Source organism: Callorhinus ursinus, unplaced genomic scaffold (assembly GCF_003265705.2).
Source record: "Callorhinus ursinus isolate GAN/ISIS: 27379988/994484 unplaced genomic scaffold, GSC_fseal_2.0 scaffold15, whole genome shotgun sequence".
NCBI classification, from domain to species: Eukaryota; Metazoa; Chordata; class Mammalia; order Carnivora; family Otariidae; genus Callorhinus; species Callorhinus ursinus.
The window spans coordinates 3381366-3402772 of record NW_027397077.1 but is presented as its reverse complement, the minus strand read 5'-3'; the positions used below and the strand labels follow the sequence as shown (position 1 = coordinate 3402772).

Sequence of the window (21407 nt, the reverse complement as noted above, 5' to 3'; positions counted from 1 at the left end):
GTCGGAAGCCTTATCCCCATCAGACGGGCACTGGGCTGCTGTAGCTGGTGTGCTGAAGGCCACCAGAACCTTTGGCAGGGAAACCCTTTTGTCGCATCTCATTAATAAAGAGGGTGTGCTATTTTCTCCTGGCGCCCATGATTCTACCCTGAAAAGGCCCAGAGCTCCCTCTGTTCCTGCCCACAAGCCCCATCTCAAATCTTAAAACCACCCGGGTGAGGACCTGGGAGGATGATGGTAACACTTCCATTTACTGGATGTTTGTCTGTTAGGTATCACTGTGCAGGATTGCGGGTGTTAATTCTAGTCTTCCGAGCAGCTCTTCGAGGGGGTTATTTTAGTTTCTGATAAAAAAAATCGAAGCTCAGAGAAGTCACGTGACTTTCCCAAGGTCACACGGCTAGTTAAAGGGGAGGGCCATGACTTGAGTCCATTATTGTCTGGCTCCCCAGCCTGGACCTTTCAACTGCACTAGGATTACCTGATTACCAACCTCGCAACTCAGCTCTGGACCAAATTATTTTAACATCCTCATCCTGATGTATAAGGCAGAGAAAAAATGGCTTCTCCATAGAAGGAAGTAGGAAGATGCTGGAGCTGGGCTTGGTTATTTGTTTAATCAGCTGGTATGGTATCCCAAAAATCATTCGAGATACGCCAGTGAGCTAACAGTAAAACATAACCCTACCTCCAAAACGAGAAGATGTTCCGTGTCTTAAAGAATGAAACCCCTGAGCACAGCCCCCCTCGGAGCTACCACTCTACTGTGTGTAAGAAAATCTCCGCTGTTACCAGCGACAAGGTGGGAAAACAAAGGCACAGAGGAGAAAACATTTTTCTCCCATCTCCAAGAAGTGCTCTGGAATAAGAAATGGAAGAAAGTGGTCTTTTACAAAGCCATGATGAAAACGTGCAGCTTTCCGTCGATTGGCAGGTGTTTCTGGTAAAGTTGTGAGTGGACAGAAAGACCCAGAGTATTCTTTCCAGGCTGGTGGGAGCACCAGAAAAAGGGAGCAGAGAGCCTGAAACTGCAGCCGGGGTGCTGGGGCCACAGACCGCGCCACGGCCGGGGGGCGGGTAGTTCCTTACCTAGGGCAGGCGCAGTTCACCCACTCTGAAGCCGTGGCCAGTGGGGAGCCTCCTTTGCCAGTGAAAGATGGGACGTGGGGCAAGGTCACAGGCAAATCCTGCAGAGGCACGGGTACCGGACCGCAGGCCGGGCAGTGGACCATGGGGATGGGCGTGCCCCAGTACCGCTGTCGCGAGATCAGCCAGTCCTTCAGTTTGTGGCTTGTCACGTCTCCACCTACCCTCTTCCTCCGGGCTTGCTGAGTCAAGGCTAGAAACGCATCCTGCCGGCTCATGCCTGTGAACTGCGAGGGGAAGGAGAGAGATCCTATGCTTCCTTCCACAAGGACAAGCTGTCACCTGCCACGCCCCCTCCCCCCCCCAAATTGCTGTTTTGTGTGTTGTCTGTGCAGGGCCTTGTTGTGACTTTATGAGCCCCAGGTGCCTTCACCTCTGTGGCCCCTTCCTCCCTAGGACAGTTTTTTTTTTTTAAATAAAGATTTTTATTTATATATTTGAGACAGAGAGAGCGAGCATAAGCAGGGGGAGCAGCAGGCAGAGGGAGAAGTAGGCTCCCCAAGGAGCAGGGAGCTTGATGCGGGATTGATCCCAGGACCCAGAGATCATGACCTGAGCCGAAGACAGACGCTTAACGACTGAGTCACAAGGCGCCCCTTCCTTAGGAAGTATTAAAATTATGTTTTGTGACTGTATTGAAAGAAGATGAACATTATTTTGACCCGAAAAATTCCCTTTTTCCCTCTGATTATAAAAGAAATAAACATCTTTTGGGGGACCCCTGAAAGTACCATGACCTCAAAGCACTGTGTCTACCGTGTCTCATGGGCAAACCGGTGCTGGTTCTGTGGCTCTCCTTATCACCTGAGCCCTGAGATAATACAGGGATCATCAACTGTCAGCATTGAGCTGCCAGCAAAGAACTGCATGATATGTATTTCTAATGACGAGTTCCGTGTTGGGGGAAAAAATAATCCAGGAGGGAAAATTCAATATCCTACAGTGGAAGTAATTTGGCAAGCAGGGGAATGAATTGGGGCCATAGTTGGAAGGACCTGAACCACTCCTTTTATATTTATTTTTTTATTTTTAAAGATTTATTTATTTATTTATTTGAGAGAGAGAATGAGAGAGAGAGAGAGCATGAGAGGGGGTAGGGTCAGAGGGAGAAGCAGACTCCCCGCCGAGCAGGGAGCCCGATGCGGGACTCGATCCCGGGACTCCGGGATCATGACCTGAGCCGAAGGCAGTCGCTTCACCAACTGAGCCACCCAGGCGCCCTCCTTTTATATTTAAATGCTCCCATTTTATAGAGAGCAGAGCAAGACACTGAAAGTAGAAAAGAGAAATTTCTCTCTTCACCTGATGCTTTCCAGAGAACCAAGCTAATGATGAGAATTGAGCCAGCACGGAATGCCAACGGGGGATTGTGGGTACCCTGGGATCGGTTCACTGTCGATGGATGTCATCCCTACTAAGTGCCAGGCGTCGGGCAGACATTGGGGACACAAGGATAAAGATGCTCCGCCCCCGGGCTGCAAGGAGCTTACCATCCGAGGCATCAAGATCTAAGTACAGCGATGTTTACCAAAAGCAGCCCCCTCCTTGGGGTCTGCAGTGTCTTCTGAGGCACACACACAGCTTGCTACCAAGGACGCATGCACCCTCTGGGAGGCATCTTCGATGCTCCACACTCCCACCTTCATGTAATTACGGGACACAACGATCGCAAGCTCTCTTGAAAGGCTACCTTCTCCACGTATCACTGTCTCTACCTTCCAGAAGCTCACAGACGACGGGAGCCTTTTACCACCTGTTCTCCTTCCATCCACTGAAAGAATTCATCATCCTAGACATTCAGTCGAGAGCCAGGGGAGGATTCAACAGACCGCCTGAAGCGATCTGAGGAAACCCGGGAGCATAAACAATGTCAGTCCTATAGTAAGGAGTGGGCAGCTCTCTGGGCACATCAGAAGCCGAATTTTGGGGCGCCTGGGTGGCTCAGTTGGTGAAGCGACTGCCTTCGGCTCAGGTCATGATCCTGGAGTCCCGGGATCGAGTCCCGCGTCGGCCTCCCTGCTCGGCGGGGAGTCTGCTTCTCCCTCTGACCCTCCCCCCCTCATGTGCTCTCTCTCTCTCTCATTCTCTTAAATAAATAAATAAATAAATAAATCTTAAAAAAAAAAAAAGCCGAATTTTGGCCACGAATGTCCCCTTTCTTGCTCTGCAGAGAGATATTGAGGGCTCCTGTACGAGCACCTTGGTGTGGCTCTGTTCCACCTCCAGGGAGTCTGCTCCAATGTAGTCTAAAAGGTTTAAAGTTCAACAACTTAGAGCATCTTACTACCATTTAGGTTGTGAAGGCACAAATGTGAGGTCAGAAAACGTTGTCACTCAGGGAAGGAAAAAAACCTGGCCATACTCTCATTCTCTTTATATATCTATATACATATCTACAAAATATCCTCTAGCCACATAATCCCAAACCTGAAAATCCTGGATCTTCAGGTCTAATTGACTCAGGATCACCCAGGCTGGGGCCAGTGACGCCAGTGTTCCTGGTCCAGGGACTGGACTTTGAGTAGCAAGGCTCTGGGCTGGTGATTCTCAAAATGTGCATCCTGGATCAGTAGCAGCACCTGAAAACTTGTTAGAAATATATGTTCCTGGGTTCTACCTGGGGCTGCTGAATCAGAATCTCCAGGTCGAGGGCGAGGCACTCTGTGTGTGTGTACGAACAAGGCACCAGCCGATTCTGGGGTGTGCTTAGGTTTGAGAAGCACCGTCTCTGCTGTTTCCCACTCGCCCCTCACCCTACCCCTCCCATCACACTTCCTGGCCTGGATTCAAGAGCAAGGCTGAGGTCACGTCCTGCCAGATCTACCACCCGGCAAGAGAGAACCTGGCCCAAATAAACAAACGTGATTCAACTTTGGTGTTCATTTCTTTCTATACATGAGTTCAAATTTGGGCAGAAACAAGTCAGTCATCTGGGGAGAATAGAAATCTCTGGGAAGAACAGCCAATTTCAGTCACCCTCCCAAGGAATCCGTTTTCCTGGAAGAGGGAATTTTTTTTTCTCCAAGCAGAAGATTCCCAAAATACAGTGACTATGATAACCATACTATTCTAGGACTGGGCTTGACTTAGAGTTGATAAATTTCTAGATCTTGAAAAAGAATGTTTTGTTTTCACAGATTATAAAACGAGGCTGCAAGACCTTGAGGTGTGGGGATGAGTGAAATGGCAGGTTGGAATTTGCACCTGAAGGAAAAGGTCTCATCAAACCCAGGCCAAGGTCATGACTGGAGAAGCTGTAAGGCCCGTGCCACAGGGAACCAACCTCGGCAGAGCTGCTCATCCTCTCTGTGCCATCCGGCAAAGTTTCAATGACTTCGGAGTAGGGGAGGCCCAGGGTCTGGGCTAAGGTGGTGTCCTCTGGACTGGTGCTCGGAATTCCTATTCAGAGGGGAAGAAACACAGAACACCTTCTCTGCAAATACCCAAGGCACAAAATAACGGACAGCACTGACACTCGGCTTTAACCTCCTCAGGGAGACTCTCTTTTAACTATAGAAGTTCTAAAAATGCAGTGTATTCCTTGGGAAAATGGAGGACAGTCTTGGAGAAACAGCCTCCCCCCCACCCTCATACAACCAGTTTACTATGTCGGCATGATTTCCTTTCAGTCTTCATCCTGTGCTTCATTTCTTTTTTTAAATAGCTGTGATTCTAAAAGATACGATTTGGGGGGCTTTTGTCACTGAAATCGTGAATCGCAAGCATCTGGAGAGGCCTCTTGTCTGAATTCCCTCAGGGACCAAGGACAGCGGCATTCTCTTGAGAAGCAGGGCTGCCAGCTCCAGCATTTCCTGGCGCCCTAGAAAAATCCACGCAGTCCCGAAGCGGAAAGCTGGGAACTGTGTTTCCTCACGCTATGCTTTGTTACCAAAGGCAATGGTACATGCAGTCCGAATAGAAATTTCTTCTTCAGCCCACACATGCCTGAGATGGGAGTTGAGCATAAGTGAATCGTTCATCCAGAGGGCGAAAGCCGACTGTTTCGGCTTCAGCTCTCTGTCAAAACAAGCTTGTCGGTGGTTGGGTCTGCAGGGCAGACTTTCTCAATCTTGGCACGACATCGTTGTGAGGTTATGCCGAGCATCGCAGGAATGCTGGGCAGTGCTCCTGGTCTCTAGCACTCCCCGAAAGTGACAGAAAAAGGACTGAAAAATTGCCAAATGCTACCCCCCTCCCCGGGAGGGGGCAAAATCTCCCCCTGGTGGAGGACCCCTGCTGCGGGTCAGCTGTCAAAACTGCTGATGTCCTTGCAGATACAACACGTTTCGTGGCTACCAAGCGGGAAGACTAAGGACAACGCACAAAATGCTGAAGTCAGATTTCCGTGAAATTTGGAACACCACCTGATGACAAGGGTTATTTCATGTTTGGGAGACATGTTCTAAAGCTCCTTGGCAAGACGGAAAGCTCCGTGGTATGATGGAAAGTTCTGTGGTGTTCCAGCTGAGATTTACTGACCAAAAAAAAAAAAAAAAAAAAAAAGCATCTAACAAGGCAAATAAATGTTGGGAGTGGACTTGAAGGATATGGGAGGGTGAGGACAAATGGCAAGCCGTATTACTGGAAGGTGTTCATGGTCAAGAAGGGAAGAGAGTCACTCACTGTGTTCCCAAAGCATATGGTTTGGAGTAACCAGGAGAAATGTTCAAATGGAGACACTGGCCAAAAAATTTATTTGCCACATAAAGAATGCTGTGGACCACAGTGTGGGTTATATGGGGCTCAGCAGGATGTGAACTATCTGTAACGTGCAGGTGGGATGGCAAAAACACTGCTTTATCTCTTTTTTATTTCTATTGCTTGTTCTTGGAAGTCAAGAAGCAATAACTTAGAAAAGGTTAATAATGTAACTGTGGGAAATCAAGACCACAGGGAAAATGATTTCCATGCACATCCAAAAAAAAATCAGATTTTTTTTCTTTCAGAATTTTCAATATTGTGCCAGTAATTTGACTCAAAATACAGTCCCGCCCCCCTCAAAAAAAAGCAAAAATCCACATCAACAACAGCTTCCTTTATTGCTTGTCTTGCCTGGTTGTATTAATGAATCTTACTAATTATAAAATACAGAAAAATAACAGAAGGAATTATTTGAGTGGTTCAGTTAGTTAAGCATCTGCCTTTGGCTCAGGTCATGATCCCAGGGTCCTGGGATCAAGCCCCGCATTAGGCTCCCTGCGGGGAGCCTGCTTCTCCCTCTCCCACTCCCCCTGCTTGTGTTCCCTCTCTCCCTGTCTCTCTGTCAAATAAATAAATAAAATCTTAAAAAAAAAAAAAAAAGGAAGGAATTATTTCTCTTAAGCAACACCATTGCTAGGTTTAAATGGTCAGAAGGGAATGACCTGAATGGCTTAATACCCATTGTCTGTTTGGATGTTTCTTCAAATCACTTTTGTCAAAACCTGATCTGGGAATCAGGAGGGAAAACATGATTTCGGTAAGAAACGCTATTTCTTCTGGGTGCCAGGAAATCGAGAGTGCAGAAGGAACTTTCTCTGCAGGCTTTTGGCACTTTGAGCCTGGCTGGGATCTGCAGCGGGAATGTTGGGGAAGAGGGGCGCTTGGGTCCATCCGAAGAGCAGATCTTGGACGGGCTGTCATTAGCTCTCAGTCCTCAGCTCACCCCCGGCCTCTGCTAAGTGACACCACCTCAGAACTCCCAGGGATGAGCAAAGCTGAGGAGGACATTCAATGCACAGTTCTAAATGCACCTTCCACTTGACTGCTGCGGTCAGGGTCCTTTCCCTAGAGGGCTCAAGTTCACCTCCTCAAGCCTTCACCAAAACCCAGCCCAGTCCATCACTTGTGCTCAGAATCCCCATCTCTTGCAGTTGTGGTTGGTTCTACGAGCTCTGAAATCAGATTTCATCTGAGTTGTACTGTTCCCCGTATCACATGTATGAGTCTCACCAACCAGCTCTACTGGCCAGATCTGTGGGCCACTTTTTATTATTCTCAAGGGCAACTAGCAAGGTGTGGTATACTGGGTATGTTTTCAAAATGTAGCTCTTAAATAGGGAATGGCTGAATGAAGGGGCCTATCATTTTCCCAAAGAGGCAGAACAGACCGTGGACTCAGCAGTGAGCTCTTCCGGTTGACAGCAACAGGCTGGTATTTTGATCTGAAGCCTGCTGAGTATATTATCCTGATTATATTTTAATAGCTACTTACCTATTCTGGAATCCAGAGAGCCCTCCAAGTCAGCTTTGGCCAAGATAACGACAGGGACCTCCTGCTGGGTGAGCATGTTCACAGCCATCACGGGCGTGAGGCAATCTGAAAATGAGAGCGAGTGACAGCTGGGGTACTAACACCATCTGAGTCTCAGAGGAGACAAGTGAGAAAAATAAGCACGGGGACTTCTGTGTTTGTGCTAATTGTTAAAGAATCTGTTCTTTGAAGGTATTAATGGATAATTCACACCAGTAGAAAATCAAAAGATTAAACAAGTACACAAAAATGTTCATCTATGCTCAGAACCAAAGAAGTGAAATGGCATTTTTACTTTACAGATGGTAAAGTAAAGATGGTCCTGCCACCCCCTTTTCCTTTTGAAAAATACCTCAAATATACAGAAGAATAAGCAACACAAAAATCTATGGTGACTAAGGCAATGTCAGGAATTCCAAATCCTGGCACCTGAAGATGGAAGTGGATAGGAGAGTAGAGAATAACTAAGCAGAGAGCAGGAGAGTTCTGGACACACGAAGACAGGACAATTCTTCCCACCTACCCTTTTTTAGGACAGTGGAGGATGTGTTCCAGCAAAACAAAGGGGTAAGTCAAGAAAGAGACAGAAATGGGATCTAGGAAACAGATGATCCAACAAAAGAAAAGAGGGTCAAGACACTCTCAGAACAAAGACAAAGGGAAGCCATAGCATGGCAGATGGGCAGCAGAGGCCTGGAGAGTGACCAGGTCAGGCCTGTGCAGGACAGAAGGCCCAGGAAGCATCCTCAGAGGGAAAAAGGAGCATCAGTACATTATAGGACAGGTTGGAATATGTAGAAAACTGTATTGAGAGGAGTTTTAAAGAGCCTCTGGGAGGGTGTGGGAAGACGTAGAAATCCAAAGAACACAAAGCAAATGAAAAAAAAATAAGGACATCATTAACTTCAGGCAAAACAGAAAGTATATTACCAAAAAGAAAATGTAATCATAGTATACTTGGCTCAGTTGTGAACGATATTTATGTGGTCATAACAAAATACTTAAATTACTATCTACAGGAATGGAAGCATGAAGACCGAAACACAGTCCCAAAGGAATAAGGGATGAAAGGGGTAAACAATTAGTGAGTTCACTTGAGCTTACTGCAACATAAGCAACTGACAACAGTTATAATTTGTCAACTCTATTTATATTTGCTATATTTTATGACTTCATATAATTATCTAAAATATGTTTTACAAACCCCAAAGTTAAAATATGCCCAGGAAGTAAGATGTATTCTTTTCAAAGAGGAAGAGATAAGCTCTGTAGGCATCTAAGCCAGCTCTTCTCTTCTTTCATCTTGCAGGGGTCAGGAAGCATATGACAGGTTACAGTGGGGACAGAGTGACATATAACCCAAAAGGGTCTCCAAGGCAGAGGTTCAGTAGCACCCATGGTCCCAAGGCTGGGAAGCACCTGCTGCCCTGAGCTGCCTAAGTGCGGACACTTCTCAAAATGGAGACCCATATTTCTGATTCCGTACTGCCCCTTCTCAAAGATGAAGTGTACATGTGCAAAGTCTGCAATTATGATAAAATGTGATGACGAGGATGGAAGATGAGGGGAGGTGGTGCACGAGTAAAAGTTGCAGGGTAATGTCGAGAACTGGTGAACTGAGAGGGAACAGGGTAGGCATATTATATAGACACGTGGAGGTCTGAACCATAGAAACAGCTGTGGCACAGACCGACAGTCAGCCACAGACCTGCCTTGCCTTTTTTTTTTTAAGATTTTTATTTATTTATTTGACAGAGAGAGAGAGAGAGACAGTGAGACAGGGGAACACAGCAGGGGGAGTGGGAGAGGGAGAAGCAGGCTTCCTGCCGAGCAGGGAGCCTGATGCGGGGCTCAATCCCAGGACCCTGGGATCATGACCTGAGCCAAAGGCAGACACTTAACGACTGAGCCACCCAGGCGCCCCCTGCCTTGCCTTCTGATTCAGCAACAGAACATTTAGTTGGACACACGTCTGCATAGCTCACAACAGCACTGCTCAGCCTCCCTTGCATTAGGCGTGGCCTTGGGGTACGTCCAGAAGCAACTTCTAGGGCATGCTCTCGGAGGGAAGGAACATGCCCTTCCTTCCCTGCTTCTGACTTACTGCAATGCAGATGAAGTGCAGAACATCTCAGAACACACAGGTAAGGGTAAGACCCTTGAAGGACAGAGTGGGAAGGCAGAAAGAGCCTTGGCCATGACTGACTCACAGAGCAGACTTGTCATACTTGCTTTGAGATTCAGGTGGGAAAAAATAAACTTCTGTCTTTTTAAGTCACTGTGTTTTCAGGACTTTGTTGTAGCCACCAAACTTACACCCTAAGTAACACATACCTAAAATGATTCGAGGTGGCTGGGTAAGGAAGCTCCTGCTGTTGCTAATACTCTTTGACTTTGACTTTTCATGTGATATACGTATATCACTTGGATCTTACAAAACACAAGTTAATTTTTAAAAAAAGAAGAAAGAGAAATTAACATAATCTTGAAGTATTATCATTTTACACCTGATAAGTTAGCAAAAACTTTTAGAAGGGTACCATCAGTACTTGCAAAGTTGCACTGAAATTCATGTGAAATTGGATACGGCACTATAAACCGATTATAGCCCTTTCGGAAACCAATAAAAGCCACCTGTAACAAGAACTAGAAAAATGTTCATAACCTGTGACCTTGTAAATCCCACTCTGGGGAATGTCTCTTAAGGAAGTAATTCTATAGAGGAAAAGAACTATGTGGATATAAATGTTGATAGCAGCTATGCCCGTGACAGCCCCAAACATGAAAAGGCCAAATGTTCAACATCACAGGGAAGATTGAAAATATGATGGTACATTGAGTTAATGTAATATTATGTATGGATTAAAAAATAATTGTGAAGCCTGCCTAAAAACAAACAAAAAACCCCCACTTTCTGAAATATTACATGAAGACCAACAAATAAAGACAGAAGTTATCTTTTCTTTAAGATACATTTCTGTGGGAACACGAACTAAAAAGTAATATGACCACACACTGGGGCACCTGGGTGGTTCAGTCGGTTGAGCATCCGACCCTTGGTTTCAGCTCAGGTCATGGTCTCAGAGTTGTGGGATCAAGCCCCGCATCAGGCTCTGTGCTCAGTGAGGAGTCTGCGTAAGATTCTTTCCCTCTCCCTCTCCTCCCCACTCTGCCCCCTCCCTGCTCACACGTGCTCTCTCACTCCCTCTCGCTCTCTCTCTCTCTCAAATAATTTTTTTTAAAAAAGGTAATATGACCACATGCAAAAGAATGAAGGCGGAGGGGCACCTGGGTGGCTCAGTCGTTAAAGTCTGCCTTCGGCTCAGGTCATGTTCCCAGGGTCCTGGAATTGAGGCCCGCATCGGGCTCCCTGCTCAGCGGGGAGCCTGCTTCTCCCTCTCCCACTCCCCCTGTTTGTGTCCCCTCTCTTGCTATATCTCTCTGTCAAATAAATAAAATCTTTAAAAAATCAACAACAGAAAGACAATTCAATTAAAAAATGGGCAGAGAGTCTGAATAGACCTGTCTCCAAAGAAGATACACAAATAGCCAACAAGCACATGCAAAGATGCTCAGCATCACTAGCCATCAGGTAAGTGCAAATCAAACCCACAATGAGACACCACTCCCCACCCACTGGGATGATCATCATCAGAAAGACAGACAATAACAAGCATTGGCGAAGATGCAGAGAAATCGGAGCCCTGGTACACTGTTGGGGCGAATGTGAAATGGTGTAGCTGCTCTGGGAAACTCCAGTACTTCCTCGACCAGTGAAACACAGAGCTACCATATGACCCAGCAAGTCCACTCCTAGATACATATGTGAGGAAATGAAAGCATATGGCCACACAGAAATGTTCACAGCTGCACCACTCATAGTAGCAAGAAAGTAGCTAGAATGTCCATCAACTGATGAATGGATGAAGAAAATGCATAATATTATTCTGAAATAAAAGGGAATAAAGTATTCACACAGGCTACGACATGGGGGAGACTTGAAAACATTACACTAAGTCAAAAAAGCCAGTTACAAAGGGACAAAATACTGCATGATTCCATTGATATGCAACGTCCAGAACTGGCAAATCTATGGACAAAGCCGACCAGTGGCTGCCTAGGGCTGGGGGAAACAGTGGGGATACGATACGGGATCTCTTTGGGGGTGACAAAAATGTCCTAAAACTGTGCGTAATTCTGCAGATATACTGGGGCGCCTGGGTGGCTCAGTCGGTTAAGTGTCTGCCTTTGGCTCAGGTCGTGATCCCAGGGTCCTGGGATTGGGTCCCGCATCGGGCTCCCTGCTCGGCAGGGAGCCCGCTTCTCCCTCTCCCTCTGGGCTCTCCCTGCTTGTGTTCTTTCTCTCTCTGTCAAATAAATAAAATCTTAATAAAAAAAAAAAATTCTGCAGATATACTAACAACCCCTGAATTGTGCACTTTAAATTAGGGGTGAATTTCATGGTATGTGAACTATATCCCAATAAAGTCATTACAAGAAAAATACAAAAAAAATGTAGAGTACTACATGAAACAGGTGGGTTGGGTTTTGAAACAGGTGGGTTGGGTTTGAGTTTTTGCGTTTTTTTTTTTTTCATTTTTCCACCTCAAAGTTCTGTTAGGACAGCTTTTCCACTAGGAAAAAAAAAAAATCAAGCCTATGAATTTAAATATTAGCAGATCAGTAATGAATACACCTTGCATCATCTTGCATGCTTGCTGCACATGGTTGAAATCCATTTCTCAGAAAGGACAAAACTAAAATCAGAAGCTCCTGACCAGACCGAGAGCTCTCCGGTAGTTCTCAGTCAGGTGCTGGCAACGTGAGGCAGGACGCAAGGAGGCCAGGGAGAAATCTGAAGGCACCGAGGCACTTCCTACGGTGATTCCATAACTGCCAAACGCCTTAGCACAAAGGAAACACTCTGGGCCCAAAGGTGCCCTCCGCCCTCGGGGCCCCACTGCAGAGCAGGCCTGTCTTTCATGCCTTCTGGAAAAAACAAACAGGTGGCTTTTGTTCAGTGGTCAGCAAAGCAGTGATCCGCGCAGGGATACTCTGTGGGAACAGGGTTGTGTGGTCAAGGGAGTGTGGGAAGTGTCATGTGACCTGCTCTCGGACACAGTCGTGGTGGGCAACGGCGCAGCAACAGTTCTGACAAGTCCAGGAGCACAGAAACCTGTTCGTCTTTGTTTATCCAGGTTATGGGAGAGCAGAGGCCCCCTCCCCCTCCACATAACATCTGTTAGCATGTGGGGAAGGACGGCAGAGGGAACAGTTTGATCAAAGAACAGACTATAACCTACAGGATCCCATCCCCACACACATACAGAGCAGAAAGGGGGAGGACAGGAGCGAGCAGTTAATTATTTAATGCTCCGGGGCTCCTGGGGAGACGAGGCTCTCGCTCTCTGACGTGGCCGTAACAATGGGGTTCTGAGGTACCCCTGAGGGAGACCTCACTTACCCTTTCGGCAGTAAACGCCCTGTGGAGACCACTGGTGACTCAGAGCTGAAATGTGTGGTTCCAAAGCCTCAGGGTTTGAGTATTATTTTAATATTAGGAATGTAAGAAAAGACGCCAGGAAAAAGAAAGAACAGCTTCTAGAACTCCGATGATATTTCCCTATTGATGCTTTTTATGGTTTCTAGCTCCCATCAAGTCAGAGCTTACATAACACGACTGAAGTCAGAGGCGGTCAGCTGAGAGAAGGAGGCAACGTGAATGATAGAAATAAACTGTTTGAAGAACTCTATGGGGAAGCACGTGACTTTTTGCTCTCTTAAAGGGATCTATGCCAAATTACAGGAGGCTGAGCAAAACACAGTGCTTCTAGTCAATAACATCAGCAACCCAGTCGGCCCAGCCAGAAATCAGGGCGGCGTCCCCGGAGCCTCTGCCCTTGCTGCCACCCAGAAACTTCTGGGAGCTGCTCCAGCCCCTCCATTCTGACAACCACTGTTCTCCTATCTTCACCGTCTCTTAACTTATGGTTTGCTGGTCCTCCTGCCTGACCTCTGCCAAGCACGAGCCCCCATCGGCGGGTGTCACCGTCCTCCTCTGAGCCATTCAAGGCTCCTTCTGTCCCCGCAGGGCCCCCCACAACCACCCTGCCCACTCGGCTGGGAAGGCCAAACTCACAAAGGTGAAGTGACCTTCCTTAAGTCACAGGATGGCTCTGGGACCAGAACCTTGGCCATCTTGTGCCCACCCAGGAGCTGATATGCCGAAACCAACTTAGTGGCTGTAGGAACCCATGTTTGAGAGTTTAACCTCCTGCAAGTGATACATTCCGTCACAACCCCGACTTTCAGTGGTCACTAGTCACCCTCAAAACCTGACACTGGAGGAAAAAAATCAAGCCGCCCGTCTGATTGGAGCCAGTCGGCAATGGTAAATGACAACAGCAATACAACGCTCAGGTTTAAAATGTAACCTCCGAGGCCAAAGAAGGCATACATCCATAATCATATGATGATTTTCATTTGATTTTTAGAAAAACTACATTACACTCAAGGCACCATACTGGCCTTCCATAACTAATGCCACATGTCAAAGTCCAGAGACTTTGACGTGCAAATTAATCTTGAGATTTTGAATAAGCTGACATCTGCAAAAAGAATATTTCTACTCTGAAAATTAGAATTGGAAAGAGCCAGGTGTAATGTTCCATTTGGAATTATTTCAGAGATTATTAAAAAGAGGTGAGAATAGGGCGCCTGGGTGGCTCAGTCGGTTGAGCGACTGCCTTCGGCTCAGGTCAGGATCCTGGAGTCCCGGGATCGAGTCCCGCATCGGGCTCCCTGCTCAGCGGGGGGTCTGCTTCTCCCTCGGACCCTCCCCCCTCTCATGTGCTCTCTCTCTCTCTCTCATTCTCTCTGTCTCAAATAAATAAATTTAAAAAAAAGAGGTGAGAATGAAGCTGGCCAGCCCTTCAGCGCTAAAATGAAATGATGGGACAAGTCAGAGGTGCCAATGCCCTGAATGATCATGAAAACATCGCTCTTTGCATTTGCTAACATAATTAAATTTCTTACATATCAAAATGTTTGGAATTTATACAGTGCCTTTCATGTCAGGAGCTCCATCTTTCATAATGTATGGTCTCATGAAGCCTCTGTTAATATTACATTTTAATTTGTGTCCGCAGATTAACTGTAAGAAAACAAAATCTAAGGGCTAGATATTTACATTTTTTTAGTTTTTCGATTTTAGATATTCTTCAACCATCACAGCCCACAAGGAATCCCAAAATGCTCATGAGAGTAAAAACTATGAGTTTTCCCTTTCAACTAAACAGTTGAAAAGGATCCAGTTTTTCTTTTGAGTAAGTGGAAAATAAAACAGCTACATTGGACTTTATAAGCACAACACCGAAATTTTAACACATGTCTTTTTTCTGTTTCAATATATAACAACAGGAGATGACAGCAAGTGGTATCTGTTTTGGGCCAGAGTGAATCACACATGCGTCTGGCTCTCTTCTGTCATGGCCCCCTGGGGGCAGGACCGGGGACTGGTCCTCTGTGTGTCCCCAAGCGCTTAGCACCAGCAGGCTTTTCCTAAGTGCTCAGTGATTTGAACCTGGCTTCAATGCTGGAAGTAAGCAATTAAAGGTCTTCAGCAGAGGGGCACCTGGGTGGCTCAGTTGGTTAAGTGTCTGCCTTTGGCTCAGGTCATGATTCTAGGATCCTGGGATCGAGCCCTGCATTGGGATCCCTGTTCAGTGGAGAGCCTGCTTCTCCCTCTGCCTCTGCCCCTTCCCTCGCTTGTGCTCTTTCTCTCTCTCACTCACTCTCTCTCTTTCAAATAAATAAATAAAATCTTTTTTTTAAAGATTTTATTTATTTATTTATTTGACAGAGAGACACAGCGAGAGAGGGAACACAAGCAGGGGGAGTGGGAGAGGGAGAAGCAGGCTCCCCGCAGAGCAGGGAGCCTGATGCGGGGCTCGATCCCAGCACCCTGGGATCATGACCTAGCAGAAGGCAGATGCTTAATGACTGAGCCACCGAGGCGCCCCGAAATAAATAAAATCTTAAAAAAAAAGAAAAAGTCTCAGGGCGCCTGGGTGGCTCAGTCGGTTGGGCGTCTGCCTTCAGCTCGGGTTGTGATCCCAGGGTCCTGGGGTCAAGCCCCGCATCGGGCTCCCTGCTCCGTGGGGAGTCTGTTTCTCTCCCTCTCCCTCTGCCTGCTTCTCCCTCTGCTTGTGCTCTCTCTCTCTATGTCAAATAAGGGAAAAAAAAAGTCTTTAGCAGAAGTAAGTTGGGATGACATCATCTATCTTTCCAGCCTTACACCAGGAAACCTTCATTCTGGTTATTTTAAGAATAGCAATTAAAAAAAACAAAACAAAACACTTTATATCACCAAGCAAACCATTTTTGTTAGTCAAATAATTCAAACAGACCCCGATAATTCAGACTGTGTTTTGGGTTGAAATTTATAGTCTGTGAAAAGAAAATAAGGATGAGATTTTTATAGAAATATTTACATTTCTCCAGAGACCTACTTCTTCTTCTTCTTCTTCTTTTTTTAGATTTATTTATTTATTTGAGAGAGAAAGAGAAGAGAGAGGGAGAGAATCTCAAGCAGACTCTGCTGAGTGCAGAGCCCAACGTGGGGCTCAATCTCATGACCCTGAGCAGAAACCAAGAGTCAGAAGCTCAACCAACTGCGCCACCCAGAGACCTACTTCTAATCGATGGGGGACTTCCTTTTGCCTGCCCAGGGTCCATACTGCCTTCCACTAATAAGAGCCTCTGGGTTTGTTTCGGGAAGCGACCCCTCCTCACTGGTTCTAGTCTTGGTGGTCTAACAAAGGTGTCTGACCTTCCCTTGCCCAAGAAAAAGGCCACGGGCCTCAGTTATACCATTCAGACAGCTTTCCCCGCAACAGGAATCTCGGACCAAGTGCCCCAAACCCTGAGGGTGAGGTGAGAGCAGATTCACTCAGTCAGCGGTGCTCAAAAGACTGTCTATTAGCTCCTGCCACCAAAACCGCACAGCTGCCTGATCCAGCTCCTCTTCCAGACTGGTTCCTGCTAGTCAGCAAGGTTTCCACAGCCTCTAGGAGGTTCCCTTTGTTCTCCAGGTTGGCCAGGGAATGCATTCTGTTGCTTGCAACCATAGCGTCCTGATTAACGCACAGGCCTCCCCAAATCCTCACTGACCAGTAACACCTGCTGTGCCCATTCCAGGTCAGCTGGATCCACTGACCAAAGGCCTGTGCTGAGCAGGACCCCGTTCAGCTGCTCAGATTACTGCGGGAAGTCTTTAAAATAAAACGATGAAGTTTTTGAAAATGCTTGCCCTGATTCTCAATGGCTTCCTCCTTGTCGCCATCATCAGGATAGTCTTATTTGACGATGGAATCATAAATTAGGCAGAAGATGCTATTCCTGTCAGAAAGAGCTTTAAGTCTAGATTGTATCTAGAGAGAAAGAGTTGAGCTTTCGGTCAGAAACTCAAAAAGCCGACAAATGAGTCGCTCAAAGCGAAGCTGGGGGTAGCAACATTTTCAAAGCTCTCATTTATCCTGTTTGAAAATAAAAAACTAACAAGTCAGGCTGAGGCGAAGAACAAATCACACAGGATGACATAAGGGAAGAGACTGTGAACCTGAGAAGCGCTCGATGTCCAACTAGAAGGTGTGATCCCTGCATTAGCCCGAACTCGCCAGCTCACCTTTGCCAGGAACAAGTGCCTTCTGGAAGGTTTCCTTCAGAGAGCTGTGCCCATGTAAGAGTCTGTGGCTGGGAGAGATGGCCACGTGGGAGGTGCCGTAAATGGCCTCAGGGGTGGCTGTGTAGGCGGTCAGCTTTTCTCCTGTGACTTGACCATCCACCTGACAGGTAAAAGCAGAGCCATTTCATTCCTCAGGGCTCCTCTGGGGCTGTCGTGCTCCCCGGGGCCACATCCGCCCCTCCCCCCACCCCAGGCCCAAACACCAGGGACGGTTCCGGGCTGCAGCCCCAGGGATGTGTGGCCCTGAGATGGCCCCTGGCAGGGGAAGAGCCAGGCGAAAGAGAAGACAATCACCATTCCTCTTTGAGAAGCCTGGTGCCCACCACCAGGTGTACTTGGCGGCCCCGAATAAAAGGGGGTCAAAGCATGCTCAGAAAGATGCCTCCCCCATTTTCCTGGCTCCTTTGTTCACCAATCAAAAATAACTATCAATGTTACATTGTTTCTGTCCTGACAAAGGAGCTATACTTTCCTCCAGGATCTAAGGTATAGTAAAAAAAACTGCCTTCCGCTCAGGTCATGATCCTGGAGTCCCGGGATCGAGTCCCGTGTCGGGCTCCCTGCTCAGCGGGGAGTCTGCTTCTCCCTCTGACCCTCTTCCCTCTCGTGCTGTCTCTCATTCTCTCTCTCTCAAATAAATAAATAAAATCTTAAAAAAAAAATAAAGGCATCTGCTTTTCTAACCAGGAAAACAGTCCTTGAGGCTAAAACCTTGTTCTGAAGAGGAAAGGGAGGACACCTGAGGTCGTGACTGAGCGTGGTCCTAGGGCTGGTTAAATGCCTTTCAAAGAAGAGGCATACATTAGGCATCAACTGAATGCTGATTATATGATAGACACAGAGGAGACACATGCTCCTTCCTTCACACATTCGTTCAGGTGTGCTCACAGCAGGCCAATGGTGTGCAAGTCTATACTATGGCCCGAGTGCTGGTTAGGGGTCACCTGTGGAGCCAGACTTAGGGCCCCAAAGGCCCAGCCACATATGGTCCTGTACCTGCTGGACTGAGAGTGTTCCCTCCCCTGAGACACCTCATTTTCAGGTGGGTCCAGGAACGGAGACAGAAACATTTTCATAATAAAATGCTGGGGAAGGGAGAAAATGTGGAAGCCATTCCATGTAGAGCAGTCGACCGGCTCAGAGACCCACAGCCCTCACCCTGGCTGAGAAGCAAAGGCCTTGTGACGTGGGGACCCGACCCAGTCTAATGCACAGGACCCCAAACGAGACAGCCCTAAGAGCCTGAACCAAAGTCGCAGCAGGACTGGATTTCAGAAATCTCACCACCTTCTCAGGAAAGTGGTGACAGAATTTGGTCATTTCGGGATTTGGTTTTCAAAGGTTTCAAAGTCCCCGCTCCTTTATGGGGGCCTTCCCGGGTCTGCAGCTGGGAGTGAGGGGGATCGTGTTTGTGAGGAGACAGCACAGGGAAGCGTGAGCTCTGTGACAAGGAGCGCGAGCTCAGCAGATCCCAGGATAGCTGTCAGTACAAGTCTAGAAAAGTAGGTCAACTCTGTCTCCTGTCTGCTGTCCCCTCCTTCTAAAGGTCTGGCCTAAGGTAAGGAATGAGTTTGGAGCTAAGGGCACAAAAGTCTTGAGTAGGAAGGAGACACCAGAAGAATTAAAAAAACAAAACAAAACAACCCAGAACCCACCCAGGTAAGAAACAGCAAAACAACTATCTAGTCTGTAGGGACAGAGAGAAAAGGTTGAGGGGTACCTTCCAGAGTGGGTGGGCCTTCGGTAGTGAACCCTGAGCAGTGTTTCCATACAGGTAGGCTCTTTTGAACCCCGGGTAAGCCCAGGACCCTCCCCAGCTTCAGGTGCGCCCTGTTTTGAGATGGTGTCAGCCTTGGCTTGTCGGCTTTTAACCTGCTTTGTGACACAAACGCTGCGGAGCTCTGGGCCCGCTGTGCAGGAAGATGCCCACACAGCCCTCCGCACATCACCTCAGGGAGTTCACGGACCCACAGAAACCCTCTCTATCCGCGCTGACCAGCAGGACGGCCGGTAGCAGTAAGGGGTGATGGAACCCTTGGAATGTGGTCAGTGCTGCTCTAAGTGTTAAGAGAGCGCAGATTTCAAAGACTCTGTACGAAAACCTGAGCGTCAACTGTTTCCTCAATAGAGCTTTGTTACTGACCACATCCTGAAATGATCATTTTTTGGTAGACAGTGGGTTAAAGGTATGTTATTAAAATCAATTTCGCCTGTTTCTTTGCACTGTAAAAATGTGGCTACAGCAACGTTTGAGATGATGCTGCTGGTTTGCTCGGTGAGTTCCGAAACTGCAGAAGGGGATCGGAGAGCTTTAACTGACAGAGAGGCTTTGCTCGTTCACCTTCAATGTGAAGTCCAGATGGCAGCCCACACAGTCTCCGATCCAGTGGGCCTGCATGCCTTTTATTCCATACCACTCGGGAAGGTCCACCAGCGCCTCCTGCATGGCCTGTGGAAGTGAGAGGAGAAGAGGGCTAGAACTGTACTTCAGGGACACACAGGATGGGGGGCTTCCTAAGGCAGGAAGTGGGGGACACTAAAGGAGGCTCTGGATCAGCCTTCTCCTTGTCCACTTGCCAATCCGAGGAGCCCAGCGAGGGTCCGAAACAGATGCACTCACCATGACTCAATTTAGTGAGATGGGTTTGACTGATTTCTCTAATCTGAGCGGGCCAATGTTTTGCAGAAAGAAGAAAATTAATGAGGAAAGACCTTAATTAACATCTTTGATGAATGCAGTGAGTACATTCTCTCCCACAGTCTGGGAACTAAACAGAAGAAGTTCAAGTTTCTGAATTTTGAAACTCTGAGATAAGCAACTCATGGGGATGGGAATGCTACAACTCAGCTGTATCAAAAATACAACACTATAAATGACATCTTTGCGTTAAAAAAATCAAAATCAGCATAAGGGAAACCATCGCGTTGATTTGTGTAAACATTCACTATTAGAAGTGCATATATATTTTCACTGTTTTTTTTTTTTTTTGGTGTGTGTGTCTACTTTTAGTCCTAAATTCCTATAACGAGGGGCTTTCCTATAAATTAATCTCTACAGCCTCAAGTCCATGCCATCATTTAGTATTTGATGATGAGACACATTCCTTCAACAGAGGGATTTAGAAGTAAATCACAGGGGCGCCTGGGTGGCTCAGCTGGTCAAGCGCCGGACTCTTGATTTCAGCTCAGGTCGTGATCTCGGGGTGGTGAGATTGAGCCCCGTGTCGGGCTCCACGCTCAGTGGGGAGTCTGCTTGAGATTTTTCTCTCTCCCTCTCCCTTTGCCCCTCCCCCCACTAGTGCATGCCCACTCACACGTTCTCTCTCTCTCTCTCTCTCTAAAATAAATAAATCTTAAAAAAAAAGAGTAAATCATGTATTTGTAATGTGAAGATTCCAATTTTAAATTCCTAGTTGTGTTATGATTAATACAGGCAACATGATGATGCTTTACGTGCCTCGTGTTCATGTAATTCATACAGTGCTTTTACACACATCTCTTCTCACATACTCTGGTAAGGTAGCTCACTTTCAAACCAATGACCTTAATGCTGACAGAGGTTAAAGCTCTGTGATGCGAGGCTGCCGGAGTGGACGAGTCATGACCAGAACCCAGACTTACTAAAGGCATTCTTTCCCCCCCAGCACAGAGATTCTCACTCAGCCGTGTGATAAACAACACAGAGCCTTTTCTATACCCATCATCTGTCTATCCACCCAGTCTCATCTATTCAATAGAGTCTGGAAGCTTTAAGATCCAGAAATTTGTTCTGCGGCAGAAATTATGGATAATAGGCCCCATCCAGCTGACCAGCAATGTGTTTGCTCATTTCTTTTCTTTTTTTAAAAGATTTTATTTATTTGACAAGAGAGCACGCAAGAGAGCACAAGCAGGGGGAGCAGCAGGCAGAGGGAGAGGGAGAAGCAGACTCCCTGCTGAGCAAGGAGCCCGATGTGGGGCTCGATCCCGGGACCTGGGTTCATGACCTGAGCCGAAGGCAGATGCTTAACCGACTGAGCCACCTAGGCGCCCCCATTCATTTCTTTATTCCACCACAAGGTATTAGCCACCCACCTGTTCACACCAGGACCTCATTTAGGCACTGGGGGCCTGGGCATATGCAAAGCAGGATGTGCCAGAGTCCCTCCCGTGAAGTTCAAACAATGCACACATGCAGTCTGCTGCTGTTAGTTGGTTAACTGATCAAAATCCAATGCCAGGTGCAATTAGCATCACAGAAGGTGAGACACAGGTCCGGGAGATGAGGCAACAGAAAAGAAAAAT

At 47.1% G+C, this 21407-nt stretch overlaps 1 protein-coding gene across 4 annotated transcripts in view; it reads right to left on the bottom strand.

Annotated features, from left to right (window-relative positions):
• LARS2 (leucyl-tRNA synthetase 2, mitochondrial) overlaps window positions 1-21407 on the bottom strand; it is a 148906-nt gene that overhangs the window by 44579 nt on the left and 82920 nt on the right. For all 4 annotated transcript variants that reach the window (XR_003210723.2, XR_012380863.1, XM_025885025.2 and 1 more), the window contains 5 exons: window positions 19465-19572; window positions 17064-17223; window positions 7340-7444; window positions 4430-4545; window positions 1090-1373 (listed from right to left, as the gene is read on the bottom strand). Coding sequence is in view for 2 of the 4 variants with exons in the window: in XM_025885025.2 (XP_025740810.2) it covers window positions 1090-1373; window positions 4430-4545; window positions 7340-7444; window positions 17064-17223; window positions 19465-19572 (773 nt within the window). In the remaining 2 variants the exon portion in view is untranslated. The remainder of the gene's footprint in view (window positions 1-1089; window positions 1374-4429; window positions 4546-7339; window positions 7445-17063; window positions 17224-19464; window positions 19573-21407) is intronic.